Raw genomic sequence first — 18875 nt, 5'->3', positions numbered from 1 at the left:
AAAGAGCAAGCGTTGTCAAAGTAGGTTCGTTTCATAGGACGAAATGCATCTATATCTGGCAGATACTCCCCTGGAGCATCAAAGCGTCATATAGTTCGTTCGTTTAGGCCATCAAAGCTCGTGCGCCTTTATTTCGACTCTTTTGTGTTATTCCTCTCTGACTATTGTCGCTCGTAATGCACAATCCAACGACAGTTCATCGGTGTCAGATATACATACCCGTTTTCAGTCGACCGACTTAGCCACCGGAGTTCGCGCAAGCGTCTTCCGGCTGAGCCCGTGGGAACGAGTAGGGGTCGCCGGGGAAAAGGGGAATCTCGGCAAATCAATACGTATATATCCTCCAGTAACCGGTCAGTTGGGGCTCATCCTTCGTGATAAACGTATCGAAATTTAAACGACCATCAAAATTCATTCGAATACTTTATTCGCCATTTTCTTTTAATTGCCACGTTGACCGACTAATCGATCCCGCTCGTTCTACTATTAAAAAGAAAAAAGTCACGCGATTCCAGTAATCTAGTGCATGCAAACCAGCGATATCAGCCCAAGGTGCAAAGTGCTAGCTCTGAAAGGTAACTGACCCTGTGCAACAACGCGAACGTTCAGGCAGAATCAAGCAATTGCTCCGAGAGACCGGTGACCTCGGTAGGAAGATCGATCGCAAGCTTTCCTTTCAAGAAATTCTCTCCTTATTCTATACGGCTTGGTTATCTACCAACGATTCATAAAAGAGTAAGTCCTCTGAAGCTTAGAAAACAGAGAACAACCCATCCCAGTGTTCTTTCATCCTGAAGAACTTGTGACTTTAATCCTCTCGCACGTCAAGTGAGCGCGGATAGTAACGCGAGGCCATTGGGTTGCGTTAGCGAGGGACCGATTGATTCGTCTCAACTTGACTCGAAAGAAGTCGAGTCGAATCCCGGTACCACGATCGAGCTGCCGCGCTCTCGCAAGGCCGTCAGGCTATTGGAACGTCTGGTGGGAGCGCGTGATTGCTCGTTCCGCACGGATTTCCCGAAACACCCCCAAAACGGCAACCCGTCGTCGTTGTGGTGTTGCCGGGGCCCCGCCGTTAGCCGCGAGAGATCGCGAGAAGGGAACTTGGCAGAATCGGCGGGGCGATCGCCCAGAGGATCGGCCTCCTCGTGCGCGACCGGCTCCACCACCACCACCTACGCCGCTTACTGGCGGCCTAGTGAAATGGAGGAGAAGTCCTCGGCTCGGTTCTCCGAGTACTTGTTCGCCAAGATGGATGGCCAGGACGTGTCGGCCTCTCAGGGTCCCCGTAAGGTGACCGCCGACACCAGAAAGTTCATGCGGGAAAATCTTCTTCTCATAGTTACCCTCTCCGGTGTTCTCTTCGGCGTAATACTCGGTAAGTACGAAGAAATATCAAAATCGATCGAACATTCGGTTTACTCGTCTACGACGTCGAACATCCTTACGATAATATTAATTTTATACGTTGACCTGATTCATCGTGTACGTCGGGGCGACTTCTTTTCCCTCTCGAGTCAATGAATCATCGATATGTCAACTAAATGTCAATCGGTTACATATCGAGCTTGAAACTTGAGAAAACATGATTTCCTTATAGTATCTACTCAATGAGGTTGCAAAATTTCCATCAACTTTTTATTTATAGTAAATACGATGAAAGTTGTAAGGACGAGTTTCGAGCTACATCACGTACTCCAGATAATGACAGGGTCATGCCAAAAGCTCCTTACGCTTTCGTCCATTACGGGAAAGCGTGCCAAGGTCGAGTTCATCCGATACGAGCCGATCTTACTTTTTCTGCCGATCGATAGCAGTCGTAGATAGAAGCCCATCTCTGTTCCTTCATTTCTTCCATCCTTTTCTACCTCCCTTTTCTCCATTAGAATTTTACGCAAACGAAATGCGAATTTTCTGTTGCGTCACGTGCGCGAACGCCATACACGTGTTAATAAATGATTATGCGTGCTACTTAACGATCGGGTCTTCGTAATCGTTGAAACTATATCTGTCAATGATGTTCCCTCGCGAGTCGAATTGCTTGCTGTAAATTAAAATTGACAACGAGAAGGGACATAAACTGGATATATCTCGCGCGCCATTAACTGAGACGATCCACGTTAAAACTAACTTTTGTTACATAAAGCGCTAACGTGTTATCCTGTTAAAAGGTGAGAATCATCGATGAAAGGTTTCCGTCAAAAGTCTCATCTATTTAACTAACTTATCACCTAGAAATAGAAAGGATAACCTTGAACACGAACGTACCAAGGAATTACGTTTCTTTGGAATTACGTTGAAAACGACTCTCTTTAAAATGGCTCGATGACAGTCGACGTGTTTTCATTTACGCTTCGTCATTCTTTTCGACGATCTAATTGCCACAGTGTACATCCGTAGCGATGTTAGCGAATTCAAATTTGGAAATACGCTTTTCTAATCATTCGCAATTACATTAAATGGCACGCCCAATTTCTCGCGTATCTTTTTACATTCGCATTACTACTCGCCGATAAAGCAATTCTTTCTACAACTCGCTCGCGTTTATAGACAATCGACAGTCAGTTACTGGCATCAAAACATAGAGATATAAAGATATGTATCACCGTGTAAGTGGATGCGTTATAGGAATAGAAAGAGATCTCTGCATAGATATGTCTTCTGTCCTTGTCTAATCAGGCATGTACACTGACGCTGCTCGTTGATCGGTGTTACACTTACATATTTAATATACGAATCTGCATGCATTATTAGACAAGGACACAAGTAGCCTCTTTTGCAGCGTTCTCTTGCTATTCCCATATTGCCTCCTCAGCTCGCTCACACACTTTATTTTTATATCTTTACGCATTAAAATATTATTATTTTTAAAAAATTATTATCGCAAAGGTCATATCTAGTAAATTTAAAGCGATGTTATCGTCCGTACATAGTCTCATGTATTATACAGATATAACTTTTTACTGGTAAAATTTCAGAAATTGAACTTGTTTTCATTCCGCTGCGCCACTTCATCACATTCACCTTGAATAGACTTAAGCCTTCTAGAAGCAGCTGTCATAGCAGTAATCTCGTTATTTTTTCAGGGTTCGGTTTACGACCCTTGAGCCTCGGCGATGACGCAGTTATGCTAATCAGTTATCCTGGAGAGCTCTTCATGAGGTTGTTAAAGTTAATGATCTTACCACTAGTGATTGCCAGTCTCATATCAGGTAACTACATGTAACTCGATGCGTTATAAGAAGAGCTAAGCTAATAAAAACTATATTAAAAACTGATTATGCCGAAGCAACGCTAATCGTGTAACGTCTACAACTTACAGGCTCAGCAAGTTTGAACGCAAGAATGAACGGAATGATCGCCGTCAGAACTTTGGTGTACTTTATACTCACGTCGTTACTGAACGCTGTCCTTGGTGTCGTCCTGGTTCTGCTCATTCATCCGGGTAATCCTGGAATTAGAAAATCGATGGCGACCTCGCACAGCGGGAGAGCCGTTAACATCTTGGACAGCCTTCTCGATTTGGGAAGGTAGATAGTATTCCTATCTTCTTCGTTTATGAAATAGTGTTAGTCGTTAGATATCGATTATACTCGTTATTTTTGTACTTCTGCGTCGACACGTACGCCAACACTGTCCCGGAATTTTCCTACGATAAAAGTAGAGTCCTTTACCTCGTCGCCGCAGCAACGCTTGACTCGTTCCACTGTACTCTCCGATGACAGGGGTATCGCGGTAACTTTCATCGCATGCCTTGCGTGCTATTGGATTATTCTCATTGATTCCATTGCTTGTCCGGTATAATAAAGCCAAACCACGACGATAGCGTTGTCCGGATTAAACACGGTTATCGACAATCGACTCATCGATTCGCCGAGTGAAAACCCTTTCTCCATTTTGGCTATTTACACATTGTGATAAATTATTGGAACTACATAAGAGTTCCAGCGGGAATTAAGGTCGTGTAGTTTCACGACCAGTGAACTTTTCCAACAATTGGGAATGATATCAACCATGACGGGATTAAAAGTATCGATCGCACGTACTTTATTTATACGTGCTAAAGAAATCCGTTCAAAGTATAGTTCAAAGCATTTGCGGTGCATGCTATCGGCTAACGAAATTATAGCGCATATCGTCGATAAATGCAGCTATCGATTAACTAGTTATGAAAATTGTTCCGCATTTCGCGTGTTACAGGAATATGTTTCCGGATAATATTTTCCAAGCAGCGTTTCAGCAGGTACGCATTTTCACCATTAATAATCACGTCTATACGTATATTCTATTGTTTACACGAAATGTTTCTGGCAGGCTCACACCGTATATGTTCCAAAAACGATGCCCTTTCAAAATCTAACCGACTCGATATCTTCAGACGTTCTCGGGGACGATGAATTGATGAGAGTAACACAGTACAGAAGCGGCACGAACACGTTGGGCATAGTATTCTTCTGCCTGGTGTTCGGCACGTTCTTAGGTACTCTCGGCGAGAAAGGCCAAATCGTAATCGACTTTTTCAAAGCTGTGTTCGAGGTTATCATGCGAATGGTGTCGACTGTAATGTGGTACGTATGAAGACGCGTATTCGATGGAAGGACGGGAAGCTTAAACATGAAAATCGTTTCCTCGTAGGATGACACCGGTAGGCATCACCTCGGTAATAGCCGGCAAAATACTCGGTGTCGCCGATCTGGCATTGGTGATGTCGCAGCTCGCCTGGTTCATCGTTACGATCGTGATCGGTGTGTTTTTCTATCAGTTGGTGATCATGCAGCTGATCTATTTGGCCTTCGTGAGAAAGAACCCCTTTAAATTCTACACCGGCCTCGCCCAGGGTACTCTCACCGCATTCGCCATGTCATCAACGTGAGTCGTCGATCTTCGAACTCAGCCCGACCTTCAGAGTACCCATATCGCCTACCTCACATGGCCTCGGTCGTCATCGTCATTTAGTTTTTGATTCTTTTACTCGGTTGACCGCGATTCATTACCATCGGGTCTCTTGCCAACCGAATTCGTCGTGCCTTTTATTTTTATTTTACATCGTGCCAATTACGTTTGTCGATCGTTCGAGGAAACTGCAAGGCGATCAAGACTCGAAATAGCAGGTCGACGCATGCGTTTGAATCGATTGATAGAGACAATATGTTTCAGCCAGCCGAGAGGAGGCATTGCGAGGCCTTAGTCCTGTACACCTTCCCAGATTGATACTTTCCCAGCAGCGTTTCACAACGTTAGAACACAGTTACGATTCGCTTCGAAGACGTTGTCGAACGCTATCGAATCCTACTTTCCGTCATTCATTCGATTCCTCTTTGAACCTTTTATGTTTCTTTAATGTTTCCGCGCTGTTCGCGGGGAAACTCCTCATGACCAATAAGAAAGAGAGAGAGAGAGAGAGAAAGGGAGAGAGGTATGCAGTTCTGGGTGGCACTTAGGATGCAGATACTCCCGGTTAGTAGTAATTATCGACGAACTTTCGGTGAAGTTTTAATGTTTAAACGCATCTCTGACCGAAATGATAATAAGCATATCACCGAAATAATCGAATGTATTACCGAAATTTCGATGACACTGATGATATGAAATATGCAACAGAGAGTAGACTAACGAAGAAGGATAAAATCATGAACATAAACTGTGTAATTGCACGGAAATATCCTGGTTATGTCCGTGTGTATTTAGCCGGAAATCAGCTGACTCCGTGTCACCTGGACTGATTCTTGGCGTGGAAGACTTGAAGGGCTTCCATTATCCGAATCTTCTATCCCTCGTAAGAGGAAGGATAGAGGAAGACGAGACCGCCAAAACAGGCTTCGTGCCACATATGATATTTATTTAAGTATTTTCCAAGAAAATTTTCCAAGAGGAAAGCTGAAAAAAATATTGGTTGCTCGTGTCGAGCCCGCTCTTCCAGGTTTGCCGGCGCCGTCCATCACTGGCCAGAACACCCGAACTACGATCATTCTCTATTTCTTTAACTGTTCATTATCGCGGATCACGCGAAGCAACGATCATTTTTTCAGTTTGTCCATCAGCATTCGTCAAGTAACCAAAATTCACGTGATCCGACCCCTCTTCTCCTTTCATTTACCCACTCTCCTTCTTCAGACGTTTGTTCCCCGCTCGTTCCTTTCGATGCATCGTGGGACAGAGAAGCATTCGTACATCGTGTGTAACGGTTGCAATGATTCTTAACGTGCTTCGAACCTTTTCCGTCCCATCATTGCGGCGCTCAAGATCGTAAACGCCCTGCAACGGCAATATCTAATTCAACTTGTTTTCTATGTGGATTAACTTTTTCCAGAAGAGAGCGTACACAACTGTGCGTACACTGTGCGACTGAGAGAAACAGCTCTTAGTGTATCTGAACAGAGACTGTATGAATATCATGATGATGTATTAGAACACGCGCTGCACGCGGCCTTTTGCAGGTGGTTCAGAGACCGAGGGTGGCCTTGGTAAGTAATCGATGGCCGCAACATGAAGGTACATGCGATTGTCTGTTACAGGAGTTAGCCTGATTTCGAGACACGATGGAAGAATCGTCACTGTTCCGTTCGACGTTGACATTAACCCTGGTTGATTTTCAGTTCGTCTTACGGTCATTCTGGTTATTAGTCTCTCGAAACCTTTCTGTCCATGCCACTTGTACCACCGAACGCTCTATCAATCGACCTTGACGCGTACCTTTTCATCGAATTTCTTATTCGCTTCGTACAATTCGTGCTTTATCCATTTCATTGCATTGTTCGCCGCTCGAAAGCGTACTATGTCGAGGGAGTTGTGTCAGAAATTACGAATTACGATCACACTACGCCAGAATGACCCTTCGTCCATGGACATCAGCTACGCAGCACGGAGAAATGATCTTTCTTTATCACTCGACATCTGCTTTGCCCGATCTTTTCTAACGCAGTTTTGTACAGGGCTGCTGCACTTCCGGTCACTTTTCGCCTGATGACGGATAAGCTTCGAGTCGATCCTAGAGTCACCAGATTCGTTCTGCCGATCGGCTGCAACATTAACATGGACGGGACAGCGCTGTTCGTCGCCGTAGCTAGTATCTTCATCGCGCAGATGCATGGTATGGTTTTGGGCTTCGGCGAAATTATAACGGTTATGTAAGTTTTTCTTTATTTAGTCCGTTGCTTGAACTCGTTACTTACAACGATCCCCACTTACATCAATATGGTATCGTTCTTCTTCAAGTTTAACCTCTACCGCTGCGTCCGTGTCATCGGCGTCAGTTCCAAGCGCCGCCTTGGTTCTCCTTCTGGTCGTCCTAAGCGCCATCGATGCTCCTGTTTACAATGTCTCTCTTTTATTCACCATCGATTGGTTCGTGTAAGTAACACAGAATTTCTCTTTCGATGACAAGCAATAAGTACCAAGTTCACTAACAATTTCTACATCCAGGGATCGCATTCGAACCACGAATAACATGCTGGGAGATTGTTACGCCGCTGCTGTGGTCGAGCAATTGTCGAAGAAGGAGCTGATGGCGTTGGATGCAGCAGCTTATCAAGTACGATCATTGCGAGACTGTGCGAACGCTATTTGGGGTAAAACGAAACAAAATTAACTCGGGATATTTCTTTTAGTCGGAGACCGTTCTGCCAACAACTATCGCAAACGGATGCATTTCCGCCAACAGGGTATCCGATCCTGACACCATCGTCGTCGAAATGCAAGACGACACGAGGATAGCCGGCGTCGCCAAGTAAACAAGCTTGTTGGTAGGGCTAGGCTATCACTTTGTAAGATTGCAACGATCGCGTGCATTTTCGTTACATCCTTTATTCTGCTTTGCTACCGCAAAATCTCATGCAAATCGTTGATATTTACAAATGATTCACGGCAGGCTTTCCTCACGGTACGTACGTCTTTCCATTTTCATATTTTCTTCGATTGCTATCAAATTTTCATCGGCTCACTGTCAATAGAAGATATAAGCGAAAATCAATGAATCGCGTTAGTCGTATCGATCATCGTCCGAATAACAGTAAGGAGCAAGCATAATCATGTCCGCCCACAATGTGCTTTCATGAATCGTACGCGACCCGATTCTTTTTATAACTCATTCGTAATTATGAAGCGTAACCTTCGCTATGAAAATCGAGCCACTTTGACCTAGAAGCCGTAGATCATTGTACTCACATAGCATCTTATAAATAACCAATGAATCGCAAATGTGGCGTGCCGTGGAGTGATTCATGCGAAAAACAGAGTGAACTTTTGCACTGACGTTATTCGAATTATTGCGAAAACAACCTTGAGAGTACACAACGTGGCATAATAAATGCAGCGTGGCATTGGGGAAAAGCGAATATGAAACAGCGAAGAAAATTGCGTGAGTCGAGAATAATTCAGGCTATGCTTTACCCTTGAGATTTCTACTAAACGCTTTGGGAATAACAACCAATCTCTATGGATTTGGACTTGGATTTAAACTTCTCGGAATAAACGAATCAAATTATGAAATATCTATCCATCATCGAACGTCGATCATGATTCATCGTCGACAGCTTTGACTGCATTCTTCCATGCGATCGTCATCCTCGATACACGCTAACGTTCCATCGTGCTTGTTAAAGTGCCGCTTCGAATTTGTATCAACACAGGGATATTCTTCAATTTTGTCGTTTGGTTTCAGCATCAGCGTATTGCAAATACCAAGGAGCGTAACGGAAGAGACAGTTTGACCTGCGCTAACGTTCCAAAAGTTAGTTTAGCTAGCTGCGTACATATAAAATACCATCGAGTGTGATGCGTTCAACTGGGATCAAAAAACAGTACACTGGCTACATGAATGTTATCCTTTTATCGCATCTGTTTTCTACTCTTACAGAATGTGTTCGAAGGAATTATGTGATTGCAACCATAACAGATATCAAACATAAAGTCAATACGAAAGAGTGCGCTACATGATTCGCCAGTCGTTTAGTGCTATGATCGCATAGCAATAACGATAACGAAACCATTTCTAAGCTTTTGTAGTGGCTTCTTCGAGCAAGCTGAAAATCGCCAGATCACCGATTCGATTACACTCTGGAGTATTAACGATCGCGTGAACAGCGTCGGATGTGGTGCCTTATTTTAACGGCGGCGTATAAATGGTCGCCCGAAAGTAGTAAAAGCGCTTTTCATTTGCCAAGCGTAGGGCAGCGTTAACTCATTGCCTGGTAAATATATCCCGTGACCGATCGTTGTACTGCCACAAAATCTTTTGTACAGTGTGAATTGTGCGAATTGATGAAACAATTTCACGAAACATTTAACTAATCAAGAACCTTCCTTGGTTATCAGACAATGAGTGAAACCTTGCATGGTGCCACGATGACTTTGTGACGCTTGATCGATGTTCCCTTCTACATCGGATCTTGATCGATTCTTGACAATTACGTGGAAGAATACCGAAACGTTGGTAAAGGGTTTTATGCAACATTTTGTGTAGCGTTAGAATCGTTGTGATATGAATCGATTAGCACGAGTCACGATAGTAATTACTTACAAACGTATCATACCATCGGTTAACGTTTGATAGATAGAACGTCGTTAAACACTACCAATACGTAGGCGAAACATTTCGAAAGAAAACGTAGGTTCCTTTAGCGTTTATCCTACCGAATTTCACATTTGGACCATCGACAAACGTAGATCGGTGTATAGAAATCTTTACCGAAGATAGATCGACGATCTTAGAACCGAAGACATTTTTGTCCGAGATATTTGTTGACAAGTACCGAATCTGCGATTCTGCCTCTGTTTTTGATTAAACCTTAAGCCAATTTCTATCTCGAGTTACAGTTGCCGACTTTGTAACACATCTAAGAAGATGATTAAAAGGAAGAAAAAAAAAACAGAAAAAAGAAAAAGAAAAGATGACATAGCGCTCGTCAACGAGCAGTTTCAAGACTGGACATGCCATTTGAATTACAATGTATTTATATCGTTATAGGAGAATTTTGCAAAGGATTCACTAATTTTAGGCACTAGAAACGTAGGTCGATACGTGTTCTCTCGTAGAGACTGTTTAATGTACAAATTAACTGGATAAATAGTGCTTCGTAGCGAGCTCTTCGTCGCTTGAAAAACATACACGGGTTCGTCGAGAAACTTGGAATAATTTTCGCAGCTTTGTCGCCGTTTCCGTTTAACAATTTTGCTTTTCAGGTTTCCCGGTTGTCGAATTTGCGTCGAATCGTTTACCTTCGAGTTTTGCCGTAGCCCAACCGTTTGCGTAACATTGATTTTATTTTTCGTTCAAACTGCGTATACGAAAGCGCGCTTTGTTCGTAGTCTTATAATCTGAAAGAGCGAATAGAGAAATAATTTATCAAAATACTTCAAAGACTACATGTGAATATACTTGTAAGGCTCAACGTGTTGTATTACAAGACGCAGATTTATACAAGTCTGTCGTGTTTTTCTTTTCAAACATATTCCTTGCCTGTCTCCTTCAAATACCCACAATGAGATATATAGGGTTTGTAAACAGAAATTCGATAAATTCCTAAAAAATTCATTTATTTAAAATTCACCGTCAAGTGAATTCTCGGCTCACAGAAGAGTCTTTGTACAAAGAGTTGTCTTTTTTTATACAAAATATGACATACCTATTTCCTAATATTTTTATGTATATATATACCTGGCTGAGAAAAACGTTGTCGTCTTCCGTTACATCTAAATTCCAATTGGAAGACCAGCACAAAGTAGAAATGAAACGGAGCATGAAAGGGTATCTCCGGAGTTGCGCGAGCACGAATATCGGATCGATCAGTTCGCTCGTGTCGACGCATTTTCAATCCGTTGATATCGCCATGCTCGAGGAAACGTTCGTTCGAACGATCGACCGATTCGTCTCGGTCTCTAACGAAATTAAGGTGACTGTACAGCCGCGCGTTTCAACGGGCATGGCACGAAGACACGGACTTCGAATCGAGACTATCGGGGCTATCGAGTCTATCTTTTGATTATAAGGCGTAACGGTCAATTTCTTCTTGTTTTTTCGTATGAGTATTATTTACACGATTAGTTAACGATTACGCGGCCCATTTCGGACTCCTCTATGTACAAACAAACGAGTATTATTTTAACTATCGATCGACCGACGATCGAAACGGCAAGTAACAGTCGTACATCTGTGCTTACAAAAATATCGCGCAATCGCCTCTTTTCCGCAGGTCATACGTTCTATACGTTAGGATCGTTGCGCGAGTACGAGAATACGGGATTATCTACAAACGTTCGTTTCGATTCTACAACTAGACGCGTAAAAGAGGCGTTCGTATCTATCACGGCGGAAATAAAGAAATATGCACTTTGGCACCTTCGAGAATCTCGTCGAAGGTCAGTCAACTTAAAGTCTCTATTTTACACACACTGCGCTCATACTGCAATCACACGAAATCGGGTATACGCCAACGACGCTTTCAACGCGATAAACTCCGATTAAAACATTCTCTAAAATATAGCTCGCAACTTTCGAATCGACGCTATCGAATATACGCGATACCGGATCCAAGATATAACGGGACTAATACTAATATCTGACGCAACGCGACTATAATTTCGATATACCGTTAGATCCTTAATTCAGCGTCGGTAACTGGAATACCTCTATTGGCACTTTGACCGGACCTTTGAGTGGCAGGTGGCACCAAAGGACTGATACTAGGACTTCTGGTGGCGAGAGGAGATAAGGACGGAGAAAAACTCGGGCTAAGGGCCGCCGATGGGAAAGTGGAAGCATCGTGGCTGATCGGAGATCTTGGAAGAATGCCCCTGGCTAATGCGGGAGCCGCCAACGACCTAGGAGCAACGGAAGTGAGCAATGGCGGGGGCGGGGCTTTATGTACAGACTTGGTCTTGCCGCTGCTTCCTGAATTTCCGCTTTGAACGCTAGCTGCGTCGTCTTTCAGCCTGGCGATTTCGCTGAACACGTGAGCAAGTGGTTGATAATGAGGACCCCAATCCAGCAGATAGTCCCAATTGTACGATCCAGTCAGTTCCTCCTCGCTATGAACGATGGAACTTAGGGATCCGTTCATCGATGGACCTCCAGGAACTTCTAAACCCGACATCGGTCTTCCAGGTTCCCCGATTTTCCCATAAATCAAGGTGGCGATATCCGCTTCGGTGGCGGCCTCGTCCTCGAACAAGTGTAAGCTATCGAGAGGCAACGCTTCAGGCGGTCTTCTCGGAGTACCAGCCGGAGGGTCGACGATGCCTAACCTGGCTAAATATTCCTGAGTATTGTGAACCGAGAGATCACTAGCCGAGTCTCCAGTCTGTTGGCCTTCGTTGATCATTCGAATCTCTTCGTCTTCTCCGTCGTCCTCGGCCGAACCCCTGCCAGACGAGCCGGACTGATCGCTGCCGGACAATTCCGAAGTCGCCTGTTGCTGCCCGGATTGACCAGAGGTACCATACGGTGGTATCTCGTCGTACTTGGGGGGTGCGAATTGACAGGAAGCAGCGCCGCTTCCACCATTGCCGTTCCCAGAGCCTCCGTTTCCTCCTGCACCCACCCCGGCAACGCTTCTAATCGGTATAGTATCGAAGGCGCTCGGATCCACGTAGCTATTGGACGCGGTGGCATTGCTCTCCCCGTTTAAACTCGGTTTCGTCCCCGGTTTCTTATGCCTTCGATTTCGAAGATGAAGATAGAGGAAAATAGCACCAAAGGCGATGACCAACAGAAGCAAAGCGATTAATAAGCCTAACGCCCAATCGGCTAGACCCCCGGTCGCTGCGACTGCCATGTTAGACCCAACATCGTTCGGGGTAGCCAAAGCTGTCGCGCCTCTAGCTTCGTTCACGTCACTATCATCCGTCAAAGTGATTTCTACCACCGTCATGTTCGACAAAGAGCCCTGTCTACCGGAACTGGCACTGACCACTAACCTCGACGATTCCTCCACGTCCATATCGATGTGCACCAGCTTCTGTTTCACGATCAACGCGCCTGTGGTGCGATTCAGTTTGAAATAAGGGTGTTGCGAGGTCAGTTGATAAACGACTCGTCCGTCGGGACCTTTGTCTCGATCTGTTGCTGTTACATGACCGATCACCGTTCCAGGGATCACCTGAGCTCCGTTTCTAATACCGAATCTGTACATTCTTTCTGTGAATTGCGGGTAAAATTCATCCCTGGATTCGATTTCCACTCGGACTCTGACAGCTGCCGTTCGGCCACCTGTATCGGTTGCTCGTAGAGTGAACGCGTATCTGTTTCGCAGCTCATAATCGAAGACAGCGCGCGTCGTCACCGTGCCGGATTTTCCATCCACAGTGAACAATTTCCAGCTATCGTCGATATCGGAAAATCCGCTTGCCGCGGCAGATACGATGGAGTAGTTCAAAGATCCAAATATACCGCGATCCAAGTCCGACGCTCGCGCGGAAAACACGATCGTCCCGATCGGTTCGTTCTCTCCGACGAATTCCAAATATTCAGAGACTGGGAACTTGGGTGAATTGTCGTTCACGTCTTCCAGCTGAATACGAAGCCTCGTCAAAGCGCACAGAGGAGAAACTGGATCGCTGTCGCACGCCATGACCACTAGATTGTGAATGTCTGGTTCGAGATCGCAGTCCAAGGTTGCGTTTACTTGAACAGCGCCGGTGGTTTTGTCCACGCGAAACAGGCCACCGTCGTTACCGGAAGTAATTTCGTACACTAAATTCGCAGCCACGCTGCCAGCCAGATCGTCGTCCTTGGCGCGCAACATGGCCACCGTGGTACCGCGTGCTGCATTCTCTTTGATCGATACTTGATGAAGATCCTCCAAGAAACGAGGGTAATTATCGTTCACGTCTTCCACCGTAATGATTACCGTAACAGGTTCGTCTCCTACCAGCGACCCGGTTGTCATGTTTTCGTTCTTGGAGCCTAGTCGTAAAACGTATCTGAAAAATACATAACCCTCGTTAGTGCCAAATTGGAATTCCTACGAAAACGTTAAAAATCGATCGTCCTTACTTGTCTTTCGTTTCTCTGTCGAGCGTTCTGGAGAGAATCAATTTGCCTCTGGATATTTCGAACGTTCCGCTGTCATCGCCGGCCACGATGGCGCCGTCCAAAAGGTCCACGTCGGACAATCTCATCAAAGTGGTGCCCTTCAACGTATTTTCTTTCGCAGTGACCTTGTACTCTTTGCCGGGCAAGCTGCTCTTCAAGCTGCTCAATCGCACGACGACGGAACATATGGACGAGGCCGGTGGCTTGCCGTAATCTTCCGCTACGATGGCCAACTCCACCTCTTTGGGCAAAGGTCTTGGTATCGCGGTACGATTAACAGTCAGAACGCCGGTTGCAGGATGCACTGAGAAACCTTTGGTAGCTTTCAGCAGATAATATCGTACTCGACTGTTGTCCTCCGTAAGATCGTCGTCGGTCGCGTTTACCGTCAGAATTTCTTGCAAGTCCCCTCGTCCTTCTGCAACGACCAAAAAAGAACGACGAAAGTGAGAAAGAGAGAAGAGCTATCGACCGTAGGCAACCGTACGAAGTTTCCCTATATCGAGAGTACGATAAAGCGAAATGTAGATGAAAAAGCTAAGTATTTGCACCGACGTATTGGGAATCGATCGTCGGTCGCTTCGGGAGAGTATACTTGAAAAAGCGTGCGGGACAAAGATCGAGGGATCATGGGCGCGAGGTCAAGTACCCTCTCCACCTCTTTTTGTTGGAGGTACCACGTCCTCGAGCAGCACCACCGCCACCACCAACTAAGTTCTTTCTTTTCTTGGTAAAGGAGGAGGATAAGCCGTCCTGACATCGGGCTGAACGGAAGTATGAAATAATAACCAGTTATATAAATCGCTCGGGCGAGCCGTGGGGCCAGCAGGATGGAGCAGCTCCGCAGCTACAAAAATCATTTCGATGCGTTTCAAATCGTCGGATAACTCGGCATTAATGTGCCAAGTTGCGACCTAAAGCGAAAAAGGAAGACAAAGAAGAAAGCTGGAATGAAACAGGAGAGAGAAAGAAAGGCGGAGAGGAGGGGAGGCTGAAATAAAACTTGGTGAACGCGCACCCCCTTGGGGATGTCCGAGGTGAGGAGGTAGGACGACCTCGGAGGAAAGGGAATTTGAACCGAGAAATGACAGGTACTCTATAATTATTGCGAGACGCGTATGACCGCGGAGTATGCGTGTTCGCATCATGATTTGCAGTGGGACGAATTCTTATTACTGGCCGAGCTTCATTAATCCCACCTTCTTTTCGGAATATATCCTGCCTTCCCCGGACAGTTTAATACGATTTTGATAATCGCCAGATTAACCCGTCTTCCTCGTTCGTTTATCACGATATAAATGATCCGCGCACGATTCCTCCCTAGTGAGAGATCGGAAAGAGTGTCAGCGAGAAAATTAACCTTGCTCGTCTATTCTCTGGAAATCCCGCGACAAAATAGCCCTACTAGAAGCGGCGTCATCGATCAATTGCGGAGGAGAGTATTCTTTAAAACGTCGCTCTTGACTTTCCCACTCTATTTACGAATCTACGGGCGGCGAAGCCCGAGAGGAGACGAAAAGAAAGATGCAAATTCGCGAGGCAGTCACCATCGGAGCTCCCCCCTTTCAACTCTTTCCACGTCCACCTCCTGCCAATCCAGCCTCCCCTGTCACCCCTCTGCCGCCCACCCAAATGCACCATTAGGCGCGGGCCTATGTATTTTTAATAAGTTTCGAGAGTCTTCGAAGCCGGCGATCTCGGCCGGCGGTTGCAACGAAGGCGGCTTTTCGGCTGCCTCGCAAACGGTGTCCTCGCGTTTATTTATGTGCGAGGCGTTCGCAATTCTCCTCGTCTCCCTTCTGCTTCCTCTCCATCTCCCCTCCCCTCCCCCTTTCGTCCCTTCTCCATGCCGTCTTTGCCATTCCTTTTCACCCGACCCCCTTTCTCCCTCTCTATTCTCTGCTCGCTGTGTGCTCCCTTCGGCGTTCGAGTAGCTAGCTTTTCATCGATCCTCTCCTTCATCCTTCCATTCTCCTTTCCTTTTCGTCGTTTTCGATGCTCGTCCCCCCCCCTCCCGTCCGGCTTCTTCCGTTCTCTTCGCATCTCTTTTCCGCGCTTTATCTTGGCGCGGTGTCAATTCGAGTTTGGAACACGGGCAACAAGACAACGTGTGTCTACTAAAAACCAGTTTTTAAACTCACGTTTATTTCGCGCCGAGAGACTTGCCTCGGGCCGTCGCCGTCCCCCTCGACGTCTTTCTCTCCCTTTCCCTCGTTTCTTCGAGCCTCTTTCGCCGCGATTCCTTCGACGGAATATCGACCGAATAGATTGCAACTCGTAGCTACGTACAGTTCACTGCGATCTCTTCTCCTTCAACGTTCACACGAGTCTACTACCTCCGCTTCGCAGGAAACTCTCCGATCAGGTTGGTACGGTATGTGGCAAACGATTCGCGGATTCGAAGAAAACGGCCACGAAAATTACTTACCAGGCAGCGTGGCGATGTAAGCGGATTGCTGGAACCGTGGAGCGTTGTCGTTGAGATCCGTGACACGAACTATCAAGTCCGTGGTCGCCTCGTGAACACCGTCGCTGGCGATAACTTGCAAGCTGTATTCCGACCGTGTTTCGGCATCCAAACGTCTTCGGAGAACGACTTTGCCTCCGTATCTATCGATACTGAAAGGACCTGGACTGGTCACGTTACCAAATCGATAGGTCAGAGCCGGGGAGCTGTCCACGTCGTTCGCCGTGATGGTGGTTAAGACGGTGCCGACAGTGGTACCTAACGCAAAACATATCGCAAATGAAATTGAACTCGTTAGAATTTTACTGAAATCGGGAGGAAAATATCGTTAAGTTCGTCGAGCGACACAGAACGTTCACTCTTGATGAACCATTTAACTGGAACATCGAATGGCAGCCAGTTTATCGTGGTACAATGCCAGACTCCGTTGTTACTGATGAATGGCGTCGTTATACGGGCCAACCCGCTTCCCCTGATCTTTTTATTTTCGGCCAGAAGCCACTTTGTCACCGCCAGACGATCATGTGCGATACGTATACAGAGTATTATATATAGAGCGGTGTTGCAATCTCGGCCGAGCCAGACCGAGCTCTTCCGCGAAGTTAAAGACAGTTCGAGGGAGTCGCGTTTAAAATGCATTGAATCCTTACTTATCGGCTCTCTCTATCTCGCTGGTGCTAAGAAGAACGCTCGGCGAAGATTCGGTCTGCGGATCGTAGGCGATAATCTGCAGTTTGCCGTGAGCAAATTGTGAGAGAGCTATGTACGAGCGGCCACTGGATATTAGAAATCGGCCCTCCAAACAAAAGTATCATCGTTACTGTGAGGAACGATAACGTTTAAAATAGAATTTCGCGATAGAGACTGGACAGAGATGAAGGACGAGCAGAGCGATACACGCGCCGATAAAGGAATTATTTTGCGATGAAGTGACGCGTTCGAATGACTCGGGGACTAGTTGGCACGCGGCAGCGTTCGCTCGTAAATTTCACGGGTGATCGTTAAAGTCGTGTAAATCGGTTTCGAGAGCGGCCACGGCCCTGAATGAACGCGTAGCTCGCACCGTACGAGCTCCGCGCCGCGCCATGCCGGTAGTGTTCCTTCGCCACGCCGCGCGTCATGCCACGGAAGTCGAAACAAAGATCTCTCTATCGGTGGAAGTTCTCGTCCGCGTTTCCGTTCCTCTCTTCGAGCCCGCGATATTCCAAGAAACAGGCTGAGAGAGAGCTGGCAACCAGCACGTGGTAAAACTCGTTGCTCGCGAAATATATAAATTCACATCGGGTACTACTCGATCTCCGTAAGTTATATCGCGGTAATTCTGATTACCGGAGGTCCTCGGTATTCGCGGATTGGCTGCGTAAATACGAATACGATGTCGGCGATGTGCTCCTTGTACGGAAAATGCGCTCGTCGGTGGTCTACCATTGTTTCGATTTCTCGTGTCAGTGCCACTTTCGGAACCGATACGATCAATGCTGTCGATTAAATCCTCCTTTGGATACACGTGTACGTGTGCAGCCGCGTACGTGTTCCCATCTAGCGGACGCGAAGGAAGGCCCTTCAGGAACAAAGGCGTGGGCTATCAAACATCGGCGAACCGCACCTCTCGTTTTAGGCCGAACGATAATTACATACGCCACGTTCACCGGGATAATTAAAAACAATTATCATGCGCTTCGCTAAAATATGAACGGACCCGACTACGAGATCGTTTTTCATTAGCTCGCGGTTCAATGAAGTAATCGTGTGCTCGATTTCATCGATTACTTTATGCCACGACCAAATTTTTCTCAATCGATCGCATCGCAACGGGCGTAGAGACTTTCATCGAAGCCTCCCACGTCATTGTCCGAGGGATATGTAGTCAAATCTTTGAGGTGATAATAAGCACGTAAAAAGGCTACCACGTTTCTGCATATTTAACACGTTACGCGATTGCGTTATTTAAATTCTATCGGATGCTGCATCCTCAATAGGCCTGCTATGTGGTAGTCTGGTTTACGCGCGTTCAAGTTTTACGATGATACAAAGTAGATAGCGATCTCACGTTATTCCGTTCGCGTGAGAGCGCACGTTGTTTTGCGTTGAACCTTAAAAATGTACAGTAAAAACCAAAAGAAAGACCGATAAGACAAGAAAAAACAACGAACAATCAAAAAGAATACAACAAAAACGTGGACGAAAGAAGAAAAGAAGAACAGGAGCAGGAGAGGGGGAAGTACTCGCATATACTAAGAGCGGAAGGATGAGAGGTACAAGAGAACGAAGTGAAGAATACGAAGCGCGTTTAAATCTCGTCGTCCGAAGACGGAAGAAAGCGCAGAGAAAAAGATATCGTACTGGACTATTAGAAAATTGTTCTATGTGTGGCTTTGA

General features: G+C 46.0%; 2 protein-coding genes across 6 annotated transcripts in view; one reads left to right on the top strand and one right to left on the bottom strand.

Moving 5' to 3' along the window:
* Positions 1–346: 346 nt before the first annotated feature.
* On the top strand, positions 347–10420 carry LOC122567249 (excitatory amino acid transporter). Of its 3 annotated transcripts, none has more exons than XR_006316737.1 (12): positions 347–735; positions 830–1378; positions 3087–3212; positions 3323–3530; positions 4201–4243; positions 4315–4568; positions 4636–4869; positions 6933–7127; positions 7216–7350; positions 7423–7531; positions 7608–7879; positions 8660–10420. XR_006316737.1 is itself a non-coding variant. In XM_043725622.1 (12 exons), coding segments are annotated over exons 1-12 (2022 nt in total). In that variant the 5' UTR covers positions 347–734; the 3' UTR covers positions 8709–10420. The 3 variants fall into 3 exon arrangements, 2 of the variants coding, with proteins under 2 accessions (XP_043581557.1, XP_043581558.1); XM_043725622.1 differs by having other exon boundaries at positions 7608–7726; XM_043725623.1 differs by having other exon boundaries at positions 7608–7742.
* Positions 10421–10516: 96 nt separating this feature from the next.
* The window catches only part of LOC122567248 (protein dachsous), a 213652-nt gene continuing 205293 nt past the window's right edge, over positions 10517–18875 (bottom strand). For all 3 annotated transcript variants that reach the window (XM_043725618.1, XM_043725621.1, XM_043725619.1), the window contains exons 15-17: positions 16458–16754; positions 13991–14447; positions 10517–13917 (exon numbers count right to left, since the gene is read on the bottom strand). In XM_043725618.1, coding sequence (XP_043581553.1) covers positions 11589–13917; positions 13991–14447; positions 16458–16754 — 3083 coding nt within the window. In that variant the 3' untranslated portion in view covers positions 10517–11588. The remainder of the gene's footprint in view (positions 13918–13990; positions 14448–16457; positions 16755–18875) is intronic.

The sequence above is a fragment of the Bombus pyrosoma genome, linkage group LG4 (genome assembly GCF_014825855.1).
Source record: "Bombus pyrosoma isolate SC7728 linkage group LG4, ASM1482585v1, whole genome shotgun sequence".
Classification (NCBI taxonomy): Eukaryota; Metazoa; Arthropoda; class Insecta; order Hymenoptera; family Apidae; genus Bombus; species Bombus pyrosoma.
This window is presented reverse-complemented; position numbering and strand designations above follow the sequence as displayed.